General features: G+C 45.8%; 12 protein-coding genes across 12 annotated transcripts; 5 read left to right on the top strand and 7 right to left on the bottom strand.

The window, feature by feature from the left end:
• Positions 1–753: 753 nt before the first annotated feature.
• Positions 754–1,977, bottom strand: KUCA_T00004810001 (uncharacterized protein; the record flags this gene model as incomplete). Its single annotated transcript, XM_022605933.1, has 1 exon — positions 754–1,977. One exon carries the CDS (start codon positions 1,975–1,977, stop codon positions 754–756), a length of 1,224 nt encoding a protein of 407 aa, XP_022460815.1.
• Positions 1,978–2,416: 439 nt separating this feature from the next.
• Positions 2,417–4,399, bottom strand: KUCA_T00004809001 (uncharacterized protein; the record flags this gene model as incomplete). The annotated part of the gene is made up of 1 exon (XM_022605932.1): positions 2,417–4,399. The coding sequence occupies one exon, from the start codon at positions 4,397–4,399 to the stop codon at positions 2,417–2,419; it is 1,983 nt and encodes a 660-aa protein (XP_022460814.1).
• Positions 4,400–6,136: 1,737 nt separating this feature from the next.
• Positions 6,137–6,946, top strand: KUCA_T00004808001 (uncharacterized protein; the record flags this gene model as incomplete). Its single annotated transcript, XM_022605931.1, has 1 exon — positions 6,137–6,946. One exon carries the CDS (start codon positions 6,137–6,139, stop codon positions 6,944–6,946), a length of 810 nt encoding a protein of 269 aa, XP_022460813.1.
• Positions 6,947–7,187: 241 nt separating this feature from the next.
• On the bottom strand, positions 7,188–8,651 carry KUCA_T00004807001 (uncharacterized protein; the record flags this gene model as incomplete). Its single annotated transcript, XM_022605929.1, has 1 exon — positions 7,188–8,651. The coding sequence occupies one exon, from the start codon at positions 8,649–8,651 to the stop codon at positions 7,188–7,190; it is 1,464 nt and encodes a 487-aa protein (XP_022460812.1).
• Positions 8,652–8,994: 343 nt separating this feature from the next.
• KUCA_T00004806001 (uncharacterized protein) lies at positions 8,995–10,167 on the bottom strand (the record flags this gene model as incomplete). Its single annotated transcript, XM_022605928.1, has 1 exon — positions 8,995–10,167. One exon carries the CDS (start codon positions 10,165–10,167, stop codon positions 8,995–8,997), a length of 1,173 nt encoding a protein of 390 aa, XP_022460811.1.
• A 487-nt stretch (positions 10,168–10,654) lies between these two features.
• KUCA_T00004805001 (uncharacterized protein) lies at positions 10,655–11,821 on the top strand (the record flags this gene model as incomplete). Its single annotated transcript, XM_022605927.1, has 2 exons — positions 10,655–10,819; positions 10,883–11,821. The coding sequence occupies 2 exons, from the start codon at positions 10,655–10,657 to the stop codon at positions 11,819–11,821; spliced, it is 1,104 nt and encodes a 367-aa protein (XP_022460810.1).
• Positions 11,822–12,487: 666 nt separating this feature from the next.
• KUCA_T00004804001 (uncharacterized protein) lies at positions 12,488–13,762 on the top strand (the record flags this gene model as incomplete). The annotated part of the gene is made up of 1 exon (XM_022605926.1): positions 12,488–13,762. One exon carries the CDS (start codon positions 12,488–12,490, stop codon positions 13,760–13,762), a length of 1,275 nt encoding a protein of 424 aa, XP_022460809.1.
• A 324-nt stretch (positions 13,763–14,086) lies between these two features.
• On the top strand, positions 14,087–14,899 carry KUCA_T00004803001 (uncharacterized protein; the record flags this gene model as incomplete). The annotated part of the gene is made up of 1 exon (XM_022605925.1): positions 14,087–14,899. The coding sequence occupies one exon, from the start codon at positions 14,087–14,089 to the stop codon at positions 14,897–14,899; it is 813 nt and encodes a 270-aa protein (XP_022460808.1).
• Positions 14,900–15,183: 284 nt separating this feature from the next.
• KUCA_T00004802001 (uncharacterized protein) lies at positions 15,184–18,903 on the bottom strand (the record flags this gene model as incomplete). Its single annotated transcript, XM_022605924.1, has 1 exon — positions 15,184–18,903. One exon carries the CDS (start codon positions 18,901–18,903, stop codon positions 15,184–15,186), a length of 3,720 nt encoding a protein of 1,239 aa, XP_022460807.1.
• Positions 18,904–19,405: 502 nt separating this feature from the next.
• On the bottom strand, positions 19,406–21,106 carry KUCA_T00004801001 (uncharacterized protein; the record flags this gene model as incomplete). The annotated part of the gene is made up of 1 exon (XM_022605923.1): positions 19,406–21,106. One exon carries the CDS (start codon positions 21,104–21,106, stop codon positions 19,406–19,408), a length of 1,701 nt encoding a protein of 566 aa, XP_022460806.1.
• Positions 21,107–21,255: 149 nt separating this feature from the next.
• KUCA_T00004800001 (uncharacterized protein) lies at positions 21,256–22,146 on the top strand (the record flags this gene model as incomplete). The annotated part of the gene is made up of 1 exon (XM_022605922.1): positions 21,256–22,146. One exon carries the CDS (start codon positions 21,256–21,258, stop codon positions 22,144–22,146), a length of 891 nt encoding a protein of 296 aa, XP_022460805.1.
• A 288-nt stretch (positions 22,147–22,434) lies between these two features.
• On the bottom strand, positions 22,435–23,388 carry KUCA_T00004799001 (uncharacterized protein; the record flags this gene model as incomplete). Its single annotated transcript, XM_022605921.1, has 1 exon — positions 22,435–23,388. One exon carries the CDS (start codon positions 23,386–23,388, stop codon positions 22,435–22,437), a length of 954 nt encoding a protein of 317 aa, XP_022460804.1.
• Positions 23,389–25,591: the final 2,203 nt, after the last annotated feature.

The following is a 25,591-nucleotide window of genomic DNA, read 5'->3' as shown; positions in this document are numbered from 1 at the left end:
AAAAACGCTGTTGAATCGATCTGGAACAAAGAGCAGGCGCGATCAGAATAAAAAATCACCCGAAACGAGTTCGAATCGGAGCTGAGGCTTGGTGCGATACAAACGCCACGGGAAGAAACCTGGGAGAAGAAAAAAATTGACTACAGAGAAATCATCATTGGGTGGGGCACGTCTCATATAGAAGAACTGGGCTCAGGAGAGATGTGGGACAAAGGTGATGTGGTAAACCAGGGAACAGGAATTTCATGGGGCTTGGCTAACTAGTGGGATATTGGCATCACTGAGCTGAAGACTTATACTAGATCTTTATCATAAAATTTTATTTTGGGGTGTGAATGTGGTAGGGAGGCTCACATAATCGTGGTAGGGCTGGACCCTTGCAGATAGGTGTTTGAGGAAGGTCAGAGAGTCCAGCAAAGACAGCATGCAGCTCTATCTCTGAACTGGGAAATAACTACCGCTCTATGAATGAGAATCATTTTGCAATCACAGAGATGCCAGGCAAAATCTAACCGTAACCTGCAATTTTTCCAGGAATTTACGGTTTTGTGAGCAATAAACGACCAGCTTAGATTTACGATGATGCCTTATCTTAGTGTAGTGTAAGTGCGCATAATTAATAAATTAATGCAGTTGATTGAATATTTCACCAATATATCTTCCTCGAATTTTCTATGTTTCTTCGTAAATATTTCATTAAAACTGCCCAAAAATTTCCCGAAGTTTGGCAATTTTTCTATGCTTGTTTGTTCCCTATTGCGACTCCTTTTGAAAGAGGGCCTCCTCTACATCCCTCACAATCACTCCTCGCAGATTCCCCTGAACCAAGCTGTGAAAATCTCGAGCCAGTATCTTCAAATTGTCACTTTGTAAACGTGATCTCAGAGTAGGAGATCCAATTGATACATCTTTTTGAAAGTCATCGGAATCGTCAAAACGATCAGGCCTTTTTCTCTTGGTTGGCGCCATAGGGTATCCTCCCAAGAACCCTTCCCCAATATCGGCTAATGACTGAGCAGACACTGAAGCTTGCGGTATACACTTTGCCAATCTACCAGTAAGAACGTCTAGACGGTCAAATAACTCTCCGCGCTCGCGATCCGTAAGATGTTCTGTCTCCTTGAGGATGTCTGAAAACTGATAATTCGATTTCAGCGCTTTCAACACCCTCCTGTCTTCACTGGACTTGAACACTTTGACTTCCAACGAGTAATATCGTTTGGCATGAACTCCGAAATCTTCCTGTTTTCCTTTGGGAACTCGGGTCGAATACTTTGGTGGCTTGTTTCCGGATTTTGTCGTTTTTCCGGGCGTTGATGGTATCTTGTCTGGAAGAGTCCTGAAAGCGCCTATCTCCACCTTGGACTGTTTAAACGTTCTTTCTGGATCAATAACCAGAGCAACATACGGATCCTGAAATCCCTGATTCAAAGCTTGAGTAGCAACATCAATTCCGCTGAGCCAGCAACCGTAGCCAGGATGAGAGTGATACCATCCAATAAGGTTCTCTTCCTTCCCCATAGCTTTGAGTCTCTCCAGGTGCTGCACCATGAACTCGTAGCCCTCGTTCTGAGCATTGACACGAGTTTCCGTTCCTTCAACTGGAAGAGGATATGTGTCCATAATAACCATCTCGTAAGGTCTCACAACTTTACCTGTCAGCATCCCCATGATTTCGATAGACCCACCTGATCTCGCGTGCATTACCATCTTGAGCAGGGCGATAGCTGAGATATGGACTGTATGGAAATAGTGAGGATTCGACGCCCATGGTTTCCGCGCAAGCAAACTCTTGTCAGACGGAGTATTGAAAATGATCTCATCGATTTCTGAGTTGCTCTGGAGTGGATTTGGGTTGGTATGCGATGATTGTGTTGCTGTATGTGATTCAGAGGTGTAGCGGTTTAGCTGCTCCAGCATCTCGGAAACAACAAATGTTTTGTGTTTCTGAGGTGGCTCATCAGATAATCCGGACATTGCGAGGGTCTAGACAATCTCAGTCAAATCTCCAGGCTTTGGTTGCGATAATTGCTTAAAGATACACTTCGTTTCTGTCCATAAATTGGTTACTTCAGGCCATTGAGGACAAGAACAGAGATTACATAATCTGCAATCGAATCATTACGTAACAACGAGCTATAGCCTTTTAAGGCTCAGCTATTATCATTTGAAGCTACGCGTTCTCCAAGCAATAAATTTTATGACACTGTATTAATCTCCGAAGGATTACAAAAATGCAAGACTAACAGCAAGAGCAAGTATGAGGCTTGAATGTGGGTAACACAAAGATGTTGCGCCCTATCATGGAAGATGAAGATATTCGATGGGGAAGCTGAGGATTAAGCCATAGCAAGTGGTTGAATGATTTGGGTTAAATGAAGCATTTTCGGTAATCTTTACCCGTATTCAACTGTTATCAACATTGAGGAGACTTGGGATGCTCACCGGGTGCCGATCCCTTGGTGTAATCACCCGACCCCGCTCCTTGTGGAGGAACCATGCCCATATTAACTGCGCCCATCATATCGGCGCCGGGGTTCGGAATAGGCATGTTCGGCATGCTTGGTATCCCACCCATGTTGGGCATGTACATGTAGTATGGCATTGGTTGTTGCGGATATTCCATTGACATGTTCGGATCGGCATCAAATGTGGGGAAGTACATTGGATGGTAATACATTGGCGCTCCGGCAACAGGATCAAATGTATTCATTGGAAACTCACCGCTGTGTGGCGAAGGGTACATTGGATAGTAGTAAGAACTAGCGCCATTGGAACGAGGAGTGTACTTTTTCATTCCGGAATGGTGGTCGTTCACCTTTGGGGAAGTATTTGCAGAAGAGTAAGTGTAGTTGCTCTTAGAAACGTTGCTGCGCATAGTTGGACTCGCAGAGTCAACACTGCCAGCCTCTGATTCCTTGGTACCAGCCAATGGAACAGCATCACTTTCGTGTACGTTTTCCACGTTCTCAAATCTCTGGATCTCTTTTTTTGGAATTGAATCCGGCCAGCCATTGATCGCATTGGAATCCTTTCTGGCAATAGCTCTTCTTTCTCCCAAGGACTCGAAGTTGGGCTGGTTGTCCTGAAAGGAGTACAGGGACTTGAACTGAGAAACGACGCGTTTGTTGAAGTTTCTTGGACGAGAGGGTAAAGACGAAGACCATCCATTCTTGCCGTTGGAGTTATTGTTGACAATATTAACGACACTGCCATTGCTACTGTACAGGCCGTTCGACCTTCTGGTGGGAAAGTTGACAGGAGGTGGCGCTAATGATAGCCTTGGTTCAACCGATCTCCGTGAGTTCACCTTGTACATTTCACGATATTGAACATGCATCGTCTTGTTCAGCAACATGGCGTGGTTCTCCTTTTCAACTGCCAGGGCTGCGGAGGCCTCGTTTGCGTACTTGATGAATGCAAAGTTACGATTTGGACGGTTAACCAGAGTTGTTTCAACAATCTCTCCATGACGACCAAACCGTTCCTCAATGACCATCTTGGTTGCCATTGAGTTGAGTTGACCCACGAAGATAGAGCACCTGTCGATTACAATCTCTGGTCCTTCATCATCAGAATCAGGAAGTTCCAGGTTTTGTGCCCACTCAACAGTCCAAGAATCTCTTGATCTGAGATCAGCATAGGCTCTGATGGCATCATCGCGGTAGGCAAACTTGCAAAACCACTGTTTCTCATTATAAGCAGAAGCTTTGTAGTGTCTGATAAAGCCAGGACCACGTTCTTTGCATACCAAATGCTCTATTTCGCCAAAGTTCTGGAGCATTTTCTCGATGCGCTTCTCGTCAAAGGAATCCTTCACAGAAGTTTCAATGAAAAGAGTGCGATTGACTCTGGCTGGCTCGCATCTGATAGCTCTTCCACCAACCAGGGAGTGTTGTGCCTCGCGAAGAGCCAATTTGGCGTCCTGGTCATTGGTGTACTGGACAAAGGCGTATGGTCGATTTGAAGGGTCTCTCAAGACCTTAACCATATCCAATTTCCCCCATTTTTTGAAATGCTTGGTGACTGCAACACACAGGGCATCATCAGAGATAGCAGAGGACAGACTGGCAACGAAGACACAAGAGGAAGGACGCCCTTTGGTGGGAACACCGGTTTCTCTATCTGGCAATTTGGGCTCCTTGAGAAACTCTTCGCAATCCATTTCGGAGTCACTTTCGTGTTCAGAATCATCTTGTTCATTTCTTTCATCTTCCTCTTCGGGATCAAGCTCTTCAGAAGAATTGTTGAGAACATCTGATCCATCAGATTCTTCTGAGGATGATGGAGCAGTTGTAGCCTTCAAAAGACCAGCGTTGACAGCAACAGAATATCTTGGACTCTTCAATTTGGTGTCCTCATAAGGGACACAATCCAGTTCGAACTTTGGTTCATTCATATCGAATAACTTTTGGATGGTGTAGTTGGTCTTGTTTCAACGTGCCAAAAGGGTGGACCAAACAAGGGAAGAAGATCAAGTACAAAAGGAAACAAGGGGAAAACAGGAAGAATCACTAAAAGTATCTGTAGATGTTCCGATCTCCTTGTGAATGCAGGTTTTGCTAAGAATTTTTGTTGCTGGTCTTGGTGTGAGAGGAAGAAAGAGTTGCGTGAAGAGTTGTGGTGAAAGTAGATGTTGTGGTCGGGGTTTTCGTATTTCTGCACTTAGAGGGTGCAAGACACAAGCCTAGAAGAAGAACAAGGAAAAGTCTGTTCTTTTTTGGAAAAAAACAGATATAATGATCCTGATCGCTCGAGGATTTGTAATATTGATTGAAATGTTGATATCTATCTGAGGTTTGCTGAGTTCTTCTTGTTTGAACTCTTCTAGGCTCTATTCGTAAGTACATTTCGTAGCTTAACCAAGTCTTACGTTCATCAAACTTTCTACCGTAAGATTCTTTCTCAAACATGGGGTGCAACCCGAAGGATTGGAAGAACGGGAACCAAAGGTATTTGGTATTTACATGTACAAAGATACAGCGCTGCGGCATAAACATGCAGATGGCACCGCCGATGTAACCAGTCTGCCTCCGGTTAGTACAATAATACGTGGCTTGTGCGTCCTCCACCTCCCCCACCTGCAAGGATGACACCCTTCCTGCACGGTATACTTGCAGTTTTGACTTTCAGCAAGGCTATTTTAGTAAAGTCTTGGTTGTTTTAAAGTCCATATAGATTGGGCCTTCTTAAATCAGGATTCGAATTCAATTAAAGCATAGTGGGCGCGGGTTAAATCAGCTCGGGATTTATCCTGAAACCTTTTCTGGAGTGCCATAGTGACACGATAAACCATCCCCTAATTTAAGAAGTCATGCTTTGTTTGACAGCCTGGTGGCTCATCCTGTCTCGCTAGTGATACGCAATGCAGATCGCCAGTAGCAGATGAACATGTTTTTATGTAGGCCCATTTGTCGCCTGGGTTGAATGATGGCACAAGTGTAACGAGTTTCATTATTTCAACCCCATAGAATGGACCAATTCTGTGTATTATACCAATGGGCAATAAGAGTGAGGCCGCGTCCCTTCTAACAGGGGTTGTGATCGCACGGACTGCCGTGTATTATTTGTTGGTTTCTTTTAAAAATTTCGGCTATCCTGATTATTTGCAGACTCTCGTTTTGCTTGGCGAAGTATTCCCTCTCAAGACTATATCCTGTGCATCCTGCATGAAGACTAACTGTCAGCCAGACTATCTGCTCGGGAGCGCATAATGCCTGGGGCGAAGTGAGAAAGGAGCACAGAGCTAGAAATCTTATTCGTCATCTTCTTTGGATTTCGGCAGCACTGGCCAATCTCATCGTCGAATTTTACTCATCTCCGTGCAACTATATAACACCTCAACACTAGGGGTGCAGGTGTCGACATACTGCATATCAGATCCCTTATCAATTCGGGCTCAAATGATCTAATCCGATCACGTTTTCTTGTGATTTGGTCAGCACACTTATTCCCAAAGAGGCAATGACCGCTCGTAGTGCGCCATCCGATTAGGACGGATCTCGGAACCCGCAGGGATAACGATCCAGCATGTCGGGAGTGAACTTTTCAGTAATTGGACGTAACCTCTTTCAAAGTTTTCATAAACTTCTTGTTCAGACCCGTTCTTACCATATTAACACATACAACAGCAAACATGTCGTACGGTGCTGCTGCTGCTTCTCGATTGGCCGGAAAGGTCGTCCTAATAACTGGTGCCTCCGCAGGCATTGGCCTGGCCACGGCCAAAGAGTTTGCCTCTGCTGCCAACGGTTCCATCAAATTGGTCTTGAACGCCAGAAGGCTGGACAATCTTAACAAGCTCAAGTCAGAGCTGTTGGCCGCTTATCCATCCTTGAAGATTCATGCTGGTGTTTTGGACGTCTCCAAGGTAGACACTATCAAGCCCTATCTGGATTCTCTTCCAGACGAGTTCAAAGAGATTGACATCTTGGTCAACAACGCCGGAAAAGCGCTTGGATTAGATAAGGTGGGTTCTATTGATCCTGCTGACGTAACCACGATGTTTGAGACGAACGTGATCGGAATGGTGGCTATTACCCAGCTGGTCTTGCAGGGAATGAAAGAAAGAAACCGGGGTGATATCGTCCAATTGGGCTCAATTGCAGGTAGAGAGCCTTATCCAGGTGGAAGCATTTACTGTGCAACTAAAGCATCTCTCAGATTCTTCACTCATGCTCTGAGAAAGGAGCTGGTCGACACCAAGATCAGGGTGATGGAGATCGATCCTGGTAATGTCGAGACTGAATTTTCATTGGTTAGATTTAAGGGCGACGCTGAAAGAGCTAAAAGCGTGTATGCCGATACCGAGCCTTTGGTTGCTGAGGATATCGCCGAATTGATCGTTTTTGGATGTTCCAGAAGAGAAAACACGGTGGTTGCCGAGACCCTGGTGTTTTCCACGAACCAAGCCAGTCCCTTCCACCTGTACCGTGGTGGTAATTAGATGGTAACTAGATAGTGGGCTTGATACAATATTGAAGATGATTGAAACTGGCTGTTTGAATGCGTGTTAGCCGCAAATACTGGTCTGTTTGTTCTGAGTATAAAGATGTAGATAAAGTAGATGTGTCTGGTTATTTTCAATGACTATTAGTTTGACTAGAATCCTAAAATATCCACCAATTACACTGTTTCGAGATATTGTGATACTCTTCACACCCTCTCCACTTGGCTACCTCCACTCGCTACCTCCACCCTAAAAACTTTTTCACCTCTCCATTGAACCCCCTCCAATTATCAAAATAGACATTATGGCCAGCATTCGGAATAACGCAAAAAACTGCTTCCGAGCCTTTCTCAACACCTTTCCTCCCGTTCAATTGATCCACACATATTTGACCTGTAATATTGAACATCCAATCATACTGGCCATAGAGCCAGAGCGTCTTGCACTGGAGCTGGTCAATGCGGTCCAGCATGGGCCATTTTGCCATAACTGGTGGAGCAAAAATCTTCATGATGGATGTCTCACTAAAGCTGGGAGTTGTAAATGAGTTGTATATGTATGAGGTGAATAGTGAGAGTTCATCCAGCGAGCTGATATTCCCGCTCCGAGTAAATCGTTTGAAAGTGTAGGCTGATATGGCACGAGGACCATAAGGACCCGACAACCGCAGCAGAGTGAAGAAAGAATGCTGGTTTTGCCAGAACTTCACAAATCGTCTTTTGAGGGTCGGCAATCTCCCCAAGAACCCGTATTCACCAGGAGAATTGCTCGGTTTGAGTTTTATTTTCCCGGACTCTCCCACATTCTCGATCAGCTGTTTCATTTTCGGGTTCGAAATTGCATATGGCGACCTTTCAACACCCCCTGGTGATGCTAGAATGAGTCTATTCACCCTATTGGGATATTTCAAGGCGTATGCTATTGACATGTACCCTCCCAACGAATGCCCCAACAGATCAAACGATTCAATTCCCCGTTCGCTTCTCCAATTCTCAATTGAATCAACATATGTACTCTCCACACTTGTAACCAGCTTTTTCTGCCCTTTCACGTATCTGGTCCAATTGGAAGCGTCTATAGTGTAACTTTCTGGCAAGTGCAAAGCTTTGTGAACATGCTTGTGATGATCGAGCTTTTCTCGGTCAAATTCTATTTCAAGAGGTACACCATTCGTTTCATCATCAAAGTTCAACTTTGGTTTGCTAGAAAGTCCAAATCCGAGCATGTCCAGGCAGTGAACTTTGGTGTTGGTGTTGTCTCGTATTAGGTCATCAAAGTTCTTGTAGAACCACCCCAACGACGAAGCATAGCCATGCAATATCACCAGATTCTGCGTTTTGCCATCTTCAGCCGACTCATTTTCAATGCAAAGCTCGTTGAGGTAGTTCCCATTTGAATCAACCGGTACTAGCGAGGTCTTTGCTAGAAGCCCGTTTACTCTCTTGTTGTAATATGGTAGAGCACGCGAGAGAAGCTGGTCCTGCGAGTTTTTTAACTGCGAGAAGTTGAAAGATTTGATCCATTGCACCGTAGATTCGCGGAATGACCAGCTCTTTGGGAACGAGTGTGAGTTCTTGGTGGAAGCGTAGGAACATGTAGTGGTGGTGAAGAGTCTAAGTGGAGTTGTGGTGTATTCCAATCTGATGCCGAGCCGACTTGGGCCCAATATCTGGGATACGCACACTCTGGCAGGTATCAGCATTGGCAAAAAGGATCAAAACTTGGTGAGAATCCTTAAGCTATTCAGGTACTCATCCAACTAGAGAGAACATTGTCAAATATATATACAACAAAATCTCCAGAGAACCGAAGGTCCATCTGGGAAGTGTACTGCTTAAAGAGGGGTAGGCATGGGGAAGAGTGCGGGGGTCATGACGAAAAGATATCTGATTGGCCTATGAAAAACTATTTACGAGTACAGTTCCGCGGTATTTAGGGTTCTGGCATCTAGAAATGGGCAATGAAAAGATGTTTGATTGTTATTATAGAGATTTCACATATACACTTTAGTTTGGCAGTTTGGGTTGAACCAGAGTCCATTCCACTCATTCTCTGAAGGGCAAAAACTTCTTGGGTTTTCGAATACTGGAAAATGTCTCATGCACTTTGGAAGTCAGCGGTGCCTCGGTATTGTAGAATCTATTAAGGTCATCATCGGTCTTCGACCCCAGCACTTTTGACATGGTCGAGTAGCTCCTATTAGTGGAAAGTGTCCCCAAGGCGATTCTGGCATCTTCGCCTAATTCACGGTCTCTGGGCGAATTGTTGATGTCGCTTCGGGGAGACGATCCCGTCAGGTTGACAAAATCTTTAAACTCCTCGAAATTGGAGGCAGCACTGGGGTTTGCCCGGGTCTTGAAATATCCTATTGGAGGCAATCTTTCGAATCTCAAAACGTTGGAAGCGTCCTGGAAAAAGCTTTCATCAGAGCTTGTTGTTAGGCTGGGTTCAATGGGAATCTTTCTTAAAACCCGTCTTGGAGAACGGAAAGGCAAACTTTCAGCCTCACCGACTCTCCTCCTCTTAGGCTTTAACATATCAAGGCTCAACACTTCGATGTTGGACGGTCCAATTCCCTGATCTTTGAATCTTGCTTCCGCCTCAATTACCCGGAATAACTCATCCATGACCTGCCATTTGTACCGACTCATCTTTATACCTCTTTGGGAAGCGGCCTTGAGCTGTGGTAGCTGACTAACATGAGTGCGACACAGGGCTATCATTACGTCTGTTCTTTCTTCCTTGAGAAGGTGATCCGGCTCCTTGTGTCTTACATGATGGGGCCACCAAGGTGGTTTTGATTGGTCGCCGCTTTTGTAGGGATACCGAGCCTGTTTCTTGGGCTCAGCTGCTCTGATCCACGACTTTGCGATCACCTTGCACTGGGATTGCTGGATAGCTTTGAAACATAGTTGCAAATACAAAGTCACCGATTCCGGCTTTCCCAGATCAACCATACACCTCAAAAGAGAATCTGAAGTCTGATGAGTGCTCTCAAACGAGTCTGAACCAGAGCACTTCTCAAGCTCTTGGTCAGTACAATGAACAGGGTTCTCTTGTATATATGTTTGCAATACCTCGGAAGCTTCTTGGAGCTCATCCGAGCTGATGACTTCCGCTTGTCCGTCAGAGGAATTTACCAGAAGAAGAACGTAACTCAACCCTTTATCCTCGTTGAGGTGGTCCAGAGTCGATCTGAGCGTCTCGATGCACTGCATTGTGAAAGCCCAAGCGCAAAGTTATGATAATGGCGGACTAGCTCTTACGGAAGTGACAAGTTTGAAAGTGGATAAATTGGCCAACCAGTTAGTTTTTATGTTGAAAATTGATGTCCTGGATGATTAATCCTTCAACATGGCGGCAATCCTGTTTAGCAGATGTATCACAATTGATACACAGGTCATAACGTCCACCTCTTCCAAAATTCAATCATAAAAATTAGTCTCTAACTCGCTGTAAACGGCTTTACCACATGTCTCATTTTTTGTGCCCGAAAACTACCCGGAAACCTCAGATCTGTCTCGTCCACTTCTCCTCTAATGTCGTAACAGGTCAGTGTCATATGAGCCGCACGTTCAGCTTCATGCATCTGCCATCTTGCATCGGGCGATGATTACGTCATCCGCTTATCAAATGAGTGCGACCTTGAATATTCGTGTTTGAATATCCACCCTCGATCACTCACCACAGCCAGAGTTAAAAGCCATGTCCGATGCAGAAATTCTGCGATTGCTGAGCCAGACGACTCTCACCGAGAAGGATGAGAGACAGAGGGTGGAGCTTGCTGTAGAGTTGTTTGAGAAGGGATCTCAAAGGGAGCATGAAGGACTGTTGAGTGAAGCTGTTGAGTTCTATAGAAGGGCGTACAAAGTGCGTGGTGAGCATTTTCAACAGATCAGCCATGAATTGATATACTAACAATCCGATTTCCAGCTAGACGAGGGAGTGGATAAAAAGGTCAGGGCCAAGATAATCGCAGATCAACCTCCTCCAGAGAAAAGAAGGGTAGACTCTGATCAAATCAAACTGGATATCTCCAAAGTGAATGTCAAGGATGTTTTAAATAGTTATTCGGATTCAGGGATTTTTCCGGCAGAAGAGGAAGAGCCGTTTTTTTTCAACGTGTTGCCGGATGAAATTCTTATGCTAATCATGCAGAAGCTGGTTCGCCAAGATACTCCTGCGTGGTTCAGCTTCGCAATGACTTGTCGGAGAACAGCTTATCTTGGCTTCCATCATCATGATATCTGGAAGAGTCTTTGCGAACTAATTTACCCAGCCCAGGTTTATGATACTGCGTCTGCCGAGTTGAATGGCGTTGTGGCTGACCAGGAAGACATGGTCAAGGCCTGGAACTACAACTGGGAGAAAATGCTTTGCGAGCGACCATTCGTGAAATTCAACGGGCTGTATATTAGTGTGGTAAATTACCAGAGAGAGGGAGGAAGAAGCGAGAGCTCGCGCTCCTGGAGCAACCCTCTGATGATCATCACCTACTATCGCTATGTACGATTCTTTCCAGACGGCACCTGCTTACGATTTCTAACAGATCTTGGGCCTCGGAAGGTTGTTCCGTTGTTCAGTAAAAACTGGCGAGAAAACGGTTTGCAAAAGGTGTTTTCAGGAGTGTGGAGTCTCACTCCCGAGGGAGTTATACGCATAGAATACGAGGGCTTTGTGCCCAAGTATTACTTTGTGGATGAGTTACAGATTGTAAATGGAAGCAAGCATGCAAAGCATCACAAGTTGCAATGGGTGAGCTGTTACTCGGTGGATAAGGAGACGACGGAGAGGGGAGTGTTTTCCATGCGGAACGAGAGACCGTTTGCATTTTCAAGGGTCAAGTCGTATGGGGAGAACAATGGAGAATAAATGAGAATGGGACTGATCAGACATGTTCTTTCCGGGTTTGGTGAATGAACCGTCATGTACAAAGAGAGCCAACGAGTGACTAAGCTGTACACCATGGACTTTCAGGCAACAGGTGTATAATTAAGAGAGCCGAAATATACATTATAACATATTGAGAGAGCAAGGTGCGAGAAACCAAATTTTGGCGAGCGGATCCAGTGGATCCAAAATTTTGGCAAAATTTCAATGTGTATCGTGAAGTCCAATCAGCCCGGACGTACACTGCATAATGATACTCCACACACAGAGAGGCGGATCTACGAAACTCACCGCGCCTTGCAGGTATCAAATATCGCCAATATACTCTCGTAGCATATCACCCAATCAAATACACCACTGCTAACCTTCATTACTCTACCCGATATCCCGACCCGCAACTCCTCAATAGCCAAATTTTAACTCCAGCTGCAGGTCACGTGATGCCCCCTCCCCACAGAGAAGGAAAAATGGTCATCTTCACATGGAAATCGGCCTAGACAGAAGGGTACCACATCTGCTTGTCGCAAGGGTTGAGACTTTACGTGAAAGTTGTTGTTTATTGTTGAAACTTTTACTGGAATTTGGCCATATTCTTGGTCGCTACGAGATAGTTTACTTTGACCCTTTATTTTTCCCGAAATTTACCTTATGTCAATGACGAGCCCTCAGCCAGTTTCGCTCTCTCCATTCGAGTACAGTACTCCTGCCGGGGCCCACACGGGAGATGATTATTTTTCTACTGATATGGATTTTGACACTGCATATCAGCTTATGACAGGCGATGGTAAAGCCGGATTCGATGGAGCCATCGGTTCGCCCGTCAGCTTGAGAACGGCGGAGGAAGCTGCTAACAGTGGCCTCAGGACGCCTACAGACAAGCCGCATGTCGTTCATCCCCAACCATCGACCCCTGCAAATACCTTCGGGGAGGCCACTGAAGGTGCTGATGACCCGTACCGGTCTTTTGAATACCATCGGAACCAGATCTTGAAAGGCAGTGGGGTCTCCATGCCGTTTGCTTCACCAAGGCTGAACCAGCTCAGTACCCAGAGCGCCATCGTGTCGCCAAACACGAGAAATATCCTTCACAGCATCAACAGTCTCAACTCGCAAAACACTCAGTTTCAGCTGAGCGACTCGGGATATGAGCTTCTGTCGATTACAGAGACTTCAGCACTGGAGCAATTCCTGGATAGCATAGTTGACGATACCAAGTTGAGTCTTTTGTCTAAACATTGGTCCTCGATAGACCCACTTGCGAACGGCAGGAAGCACGCGCTTCCTCCACATTTACAGCAGCAACTTCACGGCCATCAAAACTTTTACCCGCAGCCAGAGCTTGACCTTCCGCTCAAACTGCAATCACAAAACATGAATCGAAATGCCGTATCCCTCCCAAAGCATCACATGATCAGTCTCACGCCTTCGAATCCGGCTACTGCAGTGAACTCGGTCTTACCATCTGGGGCGAATAGCCCGAGGAAAGATCTCCCCAGCTATAGTGACGACCAGTTGCGAAACCATCTCAGCCATGTGTTTGCACCAGATCGGAAGCCAGAAACATCGCAGACATTCCAGCGACGCCTTCCAGATGAATCAGCGAGGGAAGATTCGGAAGAGCCAAGGCGAGACAAACTTAAGAAGAGTCTGCTGACCAGCGATGAAAAACGGCGTCATCACACTTCCAGCGAGCAGAAACGGAGAAGCGTGATTCGTGAGGCTTACGATGTTCTTGTGGACATGGTCTCCGGAGCCGACGCCATAGTCACGATGGATGAGGTGAAGAACCCGAAAAAACGCAAGACAAACGAGGCAAAGAGGGCCATGAGCAAGTCATTGGTTATGAATAAGGCTGTGAACGAGATTCGCGCCTTGATCTCGTTGAACAGCCAACTACGGTATTTGATTGAGAATACTAAATAGCAATCTAATATGATTCACGGAACCACACAAAGCTCCCATTTTTCAGCATGGCATCCCAGACGAATAAACGTTAAATAAATTTGACGCTAAATAAACCATAAGAAAAGTTCACCAAGTTACCATTTAAATATTTCAGTTACATACTAGATTGCCCTTTTTTCAGTTACGCTCTCTAATGTTGCCTTAGCAGATCGGCAGGGCTTATACCACATGGTCCAATTGGGTAGGCACGAAACTTTATCGCTGGCTATGCAGAATGGTACAGTGTAAGAAGATCACCTACGCCAATCATTATCTGTACTTTACCATTTCTTGATTTTTATCATGGTTTCCGGCGAATTTATCGTCAAGACGATTGCTGATCCCCCACCTCTGGGAAAATCGAAAAGGAGAAACCCAAAGTACAAGCAGTCTAACGTGCTGTTTGTGGGGCCTCAGAAGGCTGGCAAGACCACGTTGTTGTCCGTGATACTACATAAAGAAGTGCGACATGTGATCCCCACCATAGGATTCAACACTGAGGCCTTGTGCTATGATAAATATAATTACATCACCGTCTACGACGTCCAGGGAACAACGCCATCGATCCGGAACTGCGGCTCCTTGCATGACACGGTGGATTTGCGGTGTGTGGTTTTTTTCGTGGATGCAATGTCAAAAAAGGAGCTTTATGATGTTAATCCACAGAGTGCTTACTACTGCTCGGAGAAAATCGTATGGGGATTCCAATTGAGTAACGTGGATCCTGCTGAAGGTGCTGCGGATGACGCGTTCGTGAGCCTTCCGATACTGTTCGTGTTGACGAAATGCGATTTAAAGGCAAAACTGGTGTCAGATATAGCGGTGAATGAGGATGTGGACTCCGAGAGGACTTTGGTGTCCGAGGCACCAGAAATCAGCCTCGAAGGCTCAATGGATGAAGACGTCATTAGAAAGCTCCAGGATCACGAGATCTCGAGCAGACTGGCTGATGGGAGTCTGAGCGGTGTGAAGGACTTGGTGACGATGGCTGACATTATTGATAGATACAAGTTGCTAGAATTGGGAATACGAAGGAAGTGGGCGATCGTGGAAAGCAGTGCGTTTACTGGACAAGGCATAGATAACATTCTCAAGTGGATAGCTGATGTGTGTTGAAAGAAAGGGCCTTAGCCATTACTGATACATATAGCAAGGAAGCAATGCAATATTATGTAGACTAAGTGATTAAGCGTGATTTTATCCGCAGGTGAACGAATAGGCGATGACAACAGCAAGCAACTACGCAGTAGCACCAAAGGTCTTTTCATTGATGGAGAACCAATTGAGTGAAATTTCACCACTTTCGTTCGATAAATGTGACTCTGCGTAACTGACTGCGTTTCGCACTCCGACAATTTTTTTCATCTCTTCTTCATTCAACAATTTTCTCTCTTTCTCTCTCAAAGATTGAGCTCACTCAATATCTGACCGGCAAGGGCCTTGTACATCCAGGTATTTCCAGTCAATTTCTTGAACTGAACACCGTACAAACCAACCAGCGGCACCTTCACTATGTGAATCTCAAACCTGAGAGGCGTTCTTTCCTTAATGGTGTTTGATCTCGATACCTTGTCAGTGCCCTCAGTAACAGCACTGATGGCCTGGGGGTTCTGCGATAGACTTGGAGATCTAGCGACACGAGTCTGTTGCTCGACTCTGCTGGAAACGAGCATGTCACTTCCTCCTCTACCCTCATGCAACGAGTCCATGGACTCTTCACCACTCTCGTAAGAGTAGGACGTAGAGCTGCGCCTGACATTTGCACCAGCGGGTGTCATTGGCATGGAGCTGTCAGCCTTTCCCACGGAAGAGGCAATTTTGTCAGACTTCTTTCTGTGGCTTCCAAACAGACTGCTGTCTACAGAAAACTTTCTTCTGTGAGTCTTGGTGTTTGGAGTAGAAACTGGTGTAACTGTTGGTGAGAACGAAGTTTCCCAAGCACTTAGAGAGTCGTCCTTCTTCTTTTCAGAAGATCCAGACGACGTGTTAGACGTCTGGTTGATATTCAACGATTTCAGACCCTCGCCGTTGGAGTCTGTCTTGGTGGGACTTACACCTTCAATGGATCCCACCGTGGCAGAGGGAAGGCTGGGAGAGGTCCTGTCAGGCTCAATTGATGGTGTGTGGATACAAACGAATCCCCCAGGAACCTCATTGAATCTTACACCAAGCTTGGTGAGAACGCTAATGATATCGTATCTGATAATAGGCAACGGTTTGGTCGAAGTGGTCTGCACAGAGAAAAAGCCCTTGAGGAACAGGGTCTTTGGATACTCAATGGAAGGCATGGAGCCCGGCAATGCCCTTTCAAACTGTGCGATAATCTGGTCTTCAGTGAGCTCTTTCTGTGCGTTGGTATCCTTACTCTTGAAGTCATTCTCGTCAATAGTGACATCATCAAAGAAGTCTTCATCGTTGTATGAGTTTGGAAGAGCAGGAACTTGAGGCTCAGCATTCGAATTGTATGCAAACTTGGGGAATGTCAAAGAATTCTTTCTTGCATGACCAACGGACTTTGCACGAGCTGACGGATGCATTTTGTGTGTATTTGGAGTAGTTGTATGGGCAGTTGAAGTGGTCTCTTGGTCAAGAGAAGAAACCTGGGCTGAAACGGCTCGTTGATGTTGCTGGATCTGGAGTCTGGATGTCACAGGCAAAGGAGGAAGTTCAGCCTGTTGCTGCAATTGTTGTTTCTCTTTATTAGTGACCTTGACACTACCAACTCTGCGAACGCTGCTTGTATGTGAATGCACCGATGCAGCATCCTCGTCCTCGACGGAGGTATTGAGCTCTGGAAGAATCGGATGGACCACTGGTGGCACTGGCTCGCGTGCCTCAGCGGTTGGTGATTCCAAGGTTGGAGCAGGCGCAGTTGCACGCGATGGTCTGCGAGCACTCAGCTTCCTGAACAGTGCATTGAAACCAGCCTTCCCTGAAGGAGAGTCGGTTGTTGAACTTGGTGATCCCGAAAGATGCTGTTCAATCCCAGTATATGTTTTTGCACGCTGTCTAGATGGAGATTGCGACTTCGAGCTCTGCTGAACTGGCATGGCTTCCAAAAGCGAGTGGTCGTTGGCAATGGGTGAAGAAGGAGGCCTTTGCTGTGTCTGCTGTTGGTGAGGAGAAGCATAGGCTGCCTTTGGATATGGAATAACAGGAGTGTTGTGCTGCTGCAATTGGCTGGACGATCTCTGGTGCGTTGACTTGGAGGGAGTCCCGCCTGGATACAGTTTCTCCTGTTCTGATTGTCTCTGCCTATAATCCTGCAAGGATTGGATCTGCTGGACTTGACTGCGGCTGGCCTCCAACTTGGCGCGTTTCCGCTGCTTCATCTCGTCAACCAGGTAGTATATCGATATCAACGGATGGTAACCACTCGTTGGGTCAATATAGTTGGTTATAGGATTCAGTCCTGGCTCTGGTTGGACATTCAGCTCCGGATGTTGCTGGAACCAGATCGCTACCGAAGCCCGATAATGCGAACTCGACAATATCTCCGTCATATCATGGATCACCTGCTCCTGAGGTCCAAATTCCAGATTGGACATCTCTCCAATGATCTCTGGATCGAGAGGAAGTTGAAGTGGAACTCTCCGGGGAAGATAGCTGCTCGGAGGCCCTTCGAATCCCTTAACCATCCAAGGATGGGCCATTATGCTCCGCAACGTGGCTCTTTTCTCGGGATCCACCACCAGCATCTTGGACAATATGGAGATGCACTCCTTGGAAAGATGGTCAGGATACTCAACATGGCCTCTTTTGATCTTTTCGTGCAGCGCACTTACACTCTGGTCATCAAACGGCACTCTTCCGCAAACCAGCACATAAAGAACAACCCCGAATGACCAAACATCAACCTCAGGACCCAGATATGGATGGGCAGATAGCAGTTCGGGAGCAGCAAAGTACAACGAACCACAATAAGTCTTCAACAACTTCAGTCGGTCAAACATATTGGAAAGACCAAAGTCGATCAGCTTGATTTCTCCGTTTTTGTTGATCATGATATTCTCAATCTTCAGATCTCTATGCACAATGTTGTTGGAGTGACAGTAATCCAAGGCCGAGGCTATTCCACGAGAAAACTTTCTGGCATGACGTTCTTTCAGAGAACCATGGGACACGATGTAATCCAGCATCTGGCCTCCTGAAACGTACTCAAACAACATGTAGTAATGGTTGGTCATGGGGATCATCTCATATAGCCTGCAGATGTAAGGGTGGTACATTAGTCTCCCTAGAGCTCCTTCGCGGATGGTGCGCTTATCTCTGGCAATCTCCTTCTCCAACTCCTTTCTGCGTTTATTCATCTCAAGTGGATCGGACGTTGGAGGGGCGTCTTTTTGCTGTCTTTGCCATAACTTGGATGCCCTTGGCACCACTTTCACAGCACACAGCTCGTTGGTCACTCTGTGGCGCGCCAACTTGACTTTTCCCATAGACCCGGCACCTATGGTTTTAGTGAACTCCCAGTCGCCAATTGACCTTCTGTGGAACTGTTGCTGCGGTTGAGACGGTGGCTGTAATTGTGGAGACTGAGACTGTGTAGGCTGCTGCTGCTGGGTTTGGGGCGTCGTTTGACCATGATACCCATCCTTGGATGCTGATGCAGACCCAGTTGGCCTATACCCACTGGGCCTCCTGCCCAAAGATGCCTGTCTATTGGGCGTTCTAATGTCAGGTCGTTGATTCAACTGTCCTTGATGTTTGGAGGAATTTTCAAACGAAACTCCCGGCAACAGCTTCTTCACAGCGTCATCTTGCGGTACTGGTATCTCAGTGTGCCCACTATTGGAGGAAGGTTGCCTTCTGTGAGTCCACTCAGCAGCTGAAGTCTCATCAACCGCAGTATCTGCTAGGCTCAAACTATCTTGATTTGTAATGGATGCCGATTTGCTAGCATTTCTTAGCATTCTGGGGGTTGCCGGAACGGCGTTTGGGGTAATTTTTCTACCCTCGCCCCTGTTGATTGATCCAGTTCTGGATCCAGCATCACGTCTCACTTTCGGGAGATTCAGCGTTTGTGGGTCACTTTCCACAAACTGCGACTGGTGACGCGTAGAATCAAAATCAGAGGCGTAGTCAGGCGGGATGTTGCCATCCCTGTTCTGACTCGACATCTGAGAAGCTACGCGAGAACGTCAAAATCGAATGCAGCAACGTGTGAAAAAGGTGAAATTGGAATGGTGAAAACGTCAGTGAATTGCAGTCAAGCTGACTCAAAAATTCCCAATAATGCTCAAGAAATTACTGGTTTTGGACCACTATCAGCCCAAGTACCACGTCTCTGTTTGACGTCTAAGCAAAACCTGCTTCGCTTGTAAATCCAATTCGATATCAAAAAAAAACAAAACGCCCAATTTGCAAATCTCAATGAGGGTTCTGAATATCAACAAATCTGATTCAAAGTCTGATTCAACTAGGCTTAGATGCGATTGTGTACAGCAATGCAGCTTTAAGGAATCTTTATAAGGAGCGTTTGGACAAAAAGTGTAGTTCGGGTATGCACTTTGCTGGTGCACGACCACAGATAGATTTCATTAATGTATGGGAGTGTGCAGACGAAGTGTGTGCTTAGAAGATTAACAATATTTTTCAGGCGATTGATATGAAGTGGGCACTCTAAGCCCCGATATTCGGGCGCGTTTCGGATACTGGCTCTGAAACGGGGGTAGGAACAGTAACAGAAGGGGCTGGTGCTTGCTGCGCCGCATTGGAGGAAGTCTGGATCACTGGGGTTTGTGGAACGGTGAAGCTGCCCGAGTTGTTCGTCTCAGGAATGGTCTCGGGAACGGTCTCAACTGGGACTTCCTCAACAGGTGACGATTCTATGACTTCGAGCTCAGCTCTTGCTGCTCCATTCGCTTCTGGGACTACGTCGCTTTGATCGCAGTCACCACAGAAGAAGTGATATCCCTCTTCCCTATCTAACTTGAACTTCACCTCCTGCGATTGGCACGCATAATGTTGCCATTTGTTGCAGTTTTCGCAGCTAATCATTGCTGTCCCGTCGTCAAAGTTCTGACTCTTAATTCCACATTTGCAATCAAACTGCCAGTTTGAATCCTCTTCTCCCTTCGCTGGAGCCAAGACCGTAGTATCTGCCGAATGTTCGGCCGAATTTTCGACTGAATTTTCAACTGGCTCAGTTTCTCCTTCTATCTTGGATCTCCTTAGTTTCATTCTCTCTTCCCTTGATAGTCCAATATCCGCGGAGCCCTCTCTGTCGGAATTACCATACATCTCTTCCTTCAGTTTTTGCCTCTTTGAGGCCCTTATGGCAGCACCTTCTCTTTTCAGCCGCTCGTACTCTTCATTCCTGGCTTCTTCCTCCTCCAGGCGACGCTTCTCTTTCTCCTCCAGTCTGGACGACCGCTTTCTGTTCGCAATCAAAGACTGCAATTGGAGTTCCTTCTTCCGGTGCAACGACTGTTTCCTTCTCTTGAAATCAGACGTAAATATGCGCTCTATGTAAGGTTTCAGCTCCTGTAAAAGCTTGTATTCTCTGGAAGAGGTTCGTTTTCCTGCTTTCTTCTTGAGATCGACCAGATAGTCATCAAACTGGTAGATACCCACGCACAAACATCTCCATTCCACAAGCTTGGGATTGCTGTCTGGAAGTTCATCAACAGTCTCAGCGGCCTCGTCATCCTGTTTGCTTGTTTTGGGGATGACCAACCGTGGATACTCCAGCTTGCGATAGTATAGCCTATCATCTTCCAGGATGAAGTACTCTTCACGGATGGATTTCTTATTATCCTCCAAAATTGCAGTAGCTCTCAACTCCTCCCACGGTTTGGCATATTTGTCAACGGTTTTCCTGAACACCTCGTAGAACGTGGTCAGATTCAGCAGCTCATAGTATATGTCTAGCTGGTCCACCAGATCCAAATCATTGAATTTGAAGCTTTCTAACTCTTCCTCGGTTTTATAATGTTCCTGAAAGTAATTTGGTAACAACAAAAACAATTCGCTGTCGAAGTCGGCAAAATTGTTCTCAATATTGATGATTTTGCGGCCTGTGAGGAGATGGATTATGGCACTTTTGAACCTGTTTATGAAGGTGGTCCCTGTTATTCCCAAAAACTCCTCTTCCAACGCCTCCACATCAAAAGCATCGTTAGTGAGTCTGATCTCGCTCCGTAAAAGCTGGAACCACTGCACGATAAACGCGAATTTGTAGTTGTCTCTTAATGCCGCTAGCCGTTGTTGGTATAGCGGGTCCTCCAACTGCTGCCTTGGTGGGGTCTTCAGAAGTTGCTGTTTGTACTCATCTGGAACGAAAGACGATAAATGCTCTGCTGGATGTTCCTGGACGGGCATATTTTGGTGATTGCTTTGTTACGTTCAAAGGTGGTTCTAAGCTAGTCAACTTATCACAGCTCAAATCCACGCGTCGGCGATCTGGTGGTGCACGCAGATCTGGTTGGGGCACTCGTACATGATCGGCGATTGGAGAGTTTAGGTAACTGATGAAAGGCCCAGAAATTGAACTGGTGAAAAGAAAGAGAACTGAGGCCGCGATGTCGACTCAAACCTCTGTTCCGGTATATAGCTTGAGTTTTCCGAAATTCGTGCTATTTGGCGATTCCATCACCGAGAGGTGTTTCAGCCAATTTCCCTATACAACCTACGTTAATGATGGGTTTGGAGAACCTGAGGTTTCAAAGGCAGATCAAGAGAAGGCCCAATTCGCGTTTGGTGCAGAATTGAGTCATCTCTATAGGCGCAGAATGAGTGTGATTGCTCGCGGCTTCTCTGGATATAACACGGAACAATGTCGCATTATTATCCCCAAGATATTGCAGATTGAGCACGACGCTTCTCCTGAGGGATCCAAGGTCGAACTATGCACCGTGTTTCTCGGCAGCAACGATGCTGCCTCGGCATACCCAGATAAAGTCGAATATACCCGGTATCTTGAAAACATGGAGTTCATCATTGACGAGATCAGAAAGAGAAAAATTCGACCAATCATTGTTGGACCTACCCTTTATGATAGAGAGAGGTATGAGAGACTAGATGCGGTGGAGCTAGCCAAAGGTATCTACAGAACGAGCCAAATGAACAAAAAATATTCGGAAGGCTTAAAAGCCCTATGCGCGCGCATGGGTGTTCCGTTCGTGGATCTTTATTCTGCATTTGAGAAACTCGTGAACGAGGGCTCTGAAACAATGACGACTCTGCTGTTGGATGGTATCCATTTTGCTGGACCAGGCAACAAAGTATTGTACGAGGAGCTGGAAAAAGTGATCAAGAAATACTATCCTGAATGGCATCCAAGCCATGCATCTTTTGGAGAGAGATTGCCCCAATGGGGTGATGTGGAACTGAAAAAGTTAGACGAGATTTTGGTGAGATGAAAGTCATGTTGAATAGAGAGTGGACATTCCTTGGAGTATAGAGTCCAAGAATATTTATTTTTTTCCATTTTTTAGATTTCTGTTATATCCTTTTTCTAATTCGGTTTATTTATTAATTTCTTTATCATTTTCTGAAAACTCGAAAAAGCCACAAATAGCTAATATATGATCTAAAAGCAAAACTCATAACAAGTTTCTAATGAATGCACTTTGAAAACAATTAGCAACTTCTAACGAATGGGAATATCCGAACCCCAAACTCTAACAGCGAAGATCCGACAATGAAGGTCATTCCTTCCCCCAGTAAACAGGGTCAATTTCCCTCTTGCGTGGATTGTATTTATAATTCGGATAACACTTGGAATGCAACTCTTTTTCCAGTACTGCCAGTGCCGAAAACTCCTGTTTGGTGGACTCTGACTCTGTTTGCCATAACATCGCAATAACGTGAACGCACATGTGATGATTCAACTTGGGTAGCGTTAACGTGGCCCTGATTTTCTCCAAAGTTTTGGGATCGCCTTTTTGGACCAGAGTTTCTATCTCACGCAGAAACTCCAGCTCATTGGCAAGATCGTAGCTCAACACGCCATTTTCGATCGTTGTCGCGGAGTCAGCGTTTTGTTTCCAGTCTATTCTAGGAGATTTCCAGCCAAGATTTTCGTTGATGAATCCGGTCAAACAGTTCACGAGACACAGAAGAGTATAGACTCTGGACATGGCTGCTCTATACAACATGAACGAGTTCAGTGGTCTTTTGATATACTTGTGGTCAATTGTTGTGCTCTGAGATACAATTTTGGGCAAAACCGTTTTCGAACCTGGGCTCTTTTTGATGGAACTTCTAGTATTGTAAGGCTTTTGCAAGACAATTTTGGGGGTTCCAAGACGCCCAGCAGTGGGCTTGTTCTTGGGCCTGTCGGTAGTTGTATCCGTTGGTGTTCTAAAGTAGATCGCAATCTCGGTGATATGGACGAAATTCTCCATTATTGAGTTCTCAGACGATGAATTGACACGCTCGTGACCTGCATGGGTCTTTCCTTCGACATACAAATGCGAGCCAATCTCCTTGCAACATAAACCCTTATCTGCAACAAGTGTGCGATTGTACGAGACACCGTTTCCTAGTAGAGCAGGATGTGAAAGAATTCTCAATTTGATGGCTATGTTGCGGAGGAGGAATATCTCAATAATCTTCTCAACCTCGAAACACCGAAGCTTGCGAGTCTTGGCCATTTGCATAATCTCAGAAACTCTGGATTGGCTGATCTGGTCGACTTGGATCCAGACTTTGAGCTTGCGATGCTTCGAGGAGTTGTCTTGAATGAGTTCCTTGATAGTGGGCAAATTTTCAAAGCGTTTGGCATGAACGTGGTCCACAAGAGTTTCATCTTGGGAAAATGATGACAATTGAAGGTCAAATGTAGATTCGGGGTTATCACCTGGAAGATGGTGTGCTTTTGAAGTGATTACAGACTCATCCCCAGAGCTTGCCGCATTGATGGAGGCTTGCGTAGGAAAAATGGTAATTTTCAGATTAGTCTTCTTGAAGCAGGATGCTTTCCAGTCCGACGATGGAGAGTCAGCAAGGGACTCGATATTTCTTTGCTTTGCCTTTCTTTTTGAGTTCTTCCTGGAGTTTGTGGAGAGCAAACCAACTTCTTTTGCGGTGAGCCCAGGCCCATCTCGCGGTGTTGACGAGCTCAATGATTCAATTCCGTCACCAGCGACCTCCAGTTTGAACTGAGATTGCGGAAAAGAGACAGCTTGCAGCTGACGCAATTTTGGCGACATGTTTAAGGGAGATGAGGGCAATTCTGAGTCCAAAGACTCACTGGAATCGTCAATTCTTGAGTACTCTGACATGAAAGTACACTCATCTTGAATAGAACATCGGGCTTTTGAAGCATAATAGCTCATAACAGTCTGAGCAGTGATGGTTTGTGATTCTGAGTCAGAATCTAGGTCACTATCCTCAAGACTGTCACCATCATTACTGTCCAGAAGCACAGATTCAACATCATCATCACTGAAATCAAACTCATCTGGCCCACGCGACAATGGCTCCACCTTCAGCTCCACAGGAAGCGGCGAAAGCACTCTGTGAGGAACGGAAGTCACCAGCGAGTCAAAATCTTGGTTGTACACTTGAGGCTGGATCATGGGTGATGATTCCTGGTCATTGAAAACAGTAATTCCGTCACTATGAGCACCGTCATGATGGAAGGATCGATCCATGATGGGGTTGAGAATTTTGAATAGTTCCATTCACTTCTTCGGTTCAAACAATCAATGGTGGCAAAGGAAATCCAAAGTTGAAGACTCCATAGCGTCTTTAAGAGTTTTAATGCAGCCACTGGGCCGTATCCTTAAATCCAAGAAGTCTTGGTGAATCCCACTTTAGTGTATATCCGACTGATCGGGGAATAACCGAAGAACGGATAACGCGGAGGTAAAAACTTTCCGTTCAACGCAAGAAATCAGAAATTCCTGCGGACTTTGAGCCTCTGATCCGGACTTGAGTGATCTGGAGGATGATGACCGGCACTATGTTACATGATTGGCAGTTTAGTATATAGATAATTTTCGTGATTAGGTGGGCTCTCTTCTGTGTATTGTGACTTTCCATGTAATTTTTCGTGACCACACCCGTGGTGACGGGACTGTGTTGTGTTGTCAACCCCCTTCCGTTGAGAATGCCCTCCTAGTTTCGGAATTCGTATTACGAGCATTTGGATATGAGATGCATCAAAAAGAAACACTTCAAAATTCACTTGCAGTCGCCATGGAGCTTGTCTTGGGCACAAAGTTTGGGTCCCTAGGTGGTTTCAGAGAACTACCCGATCAGCAGCAGCATGAGGGGTGTGAGTGAGAACAAGGTGTAGATATTTCAAAATTCAATAATAACCACATGAACGTCACCATAACCTCATTCTTGTTTGAATCGGGGTAAAGGCGTGACTTTTAACCCTCCGCAGACATCGTTGAAAGCCCGCCCATGTGATCAAACCAGCCGCACAAAATATACGAGGAGGGGCTATTTAGTCCACTTTGAAGAGGGTTATCTATGGGTATCTGAGTGTTGACGGGCTTGGCAGTGGGGATTTTTCTATTGTCGCCAAAGGGGTCGCAATGCATCATGCACCATGGATGAGACATGAAGAGGGCAAGTCCGTACGAAGTATCTTCCTCAGTAGTACGACACTTGAAATTAGTTATAGGAGGATATAGGGGTGTGTTTGGTGAAAGCTTCATGAAGGAACTTGAAATTCCAATGCCTTGAGAATGAAATAATAAAGGAGCGGCACAATTATTATCAACGTCGTTTCCTTTTACCCCGCATATACCGGTTAATAGAGGCGAGTATATACAGAAATAGAAGAGATAGAGCGGCAGAGAGAGAGAGAGAGAGAGAGAGAGAGAGAGAGAGAGAGAGTAGTTAGTT

The sequence above is a fragment of the Kuraishia capsulata genome, genomic scaffold, assembly GCF_000576695.1.
Source record: "Kuraishia capsulata CBS 1993 genomic scaffold, Kuraishia_capsulata_scaffold_6, whole genome shotgun sequence".
Taxonomy (NCBI): domain Eukaryota; kingdom Fungi; phylum Ascomycota; class Pichiomycetes; order Pichiales; family Pichiaceae; genus Kuraishia; species Kuraishia capsulata.
The sequence above is the reverse complement of the archived record's forward strand: the minus strand, read 5'-3'. Positions and strand labels throughout refer to the sequence as shown.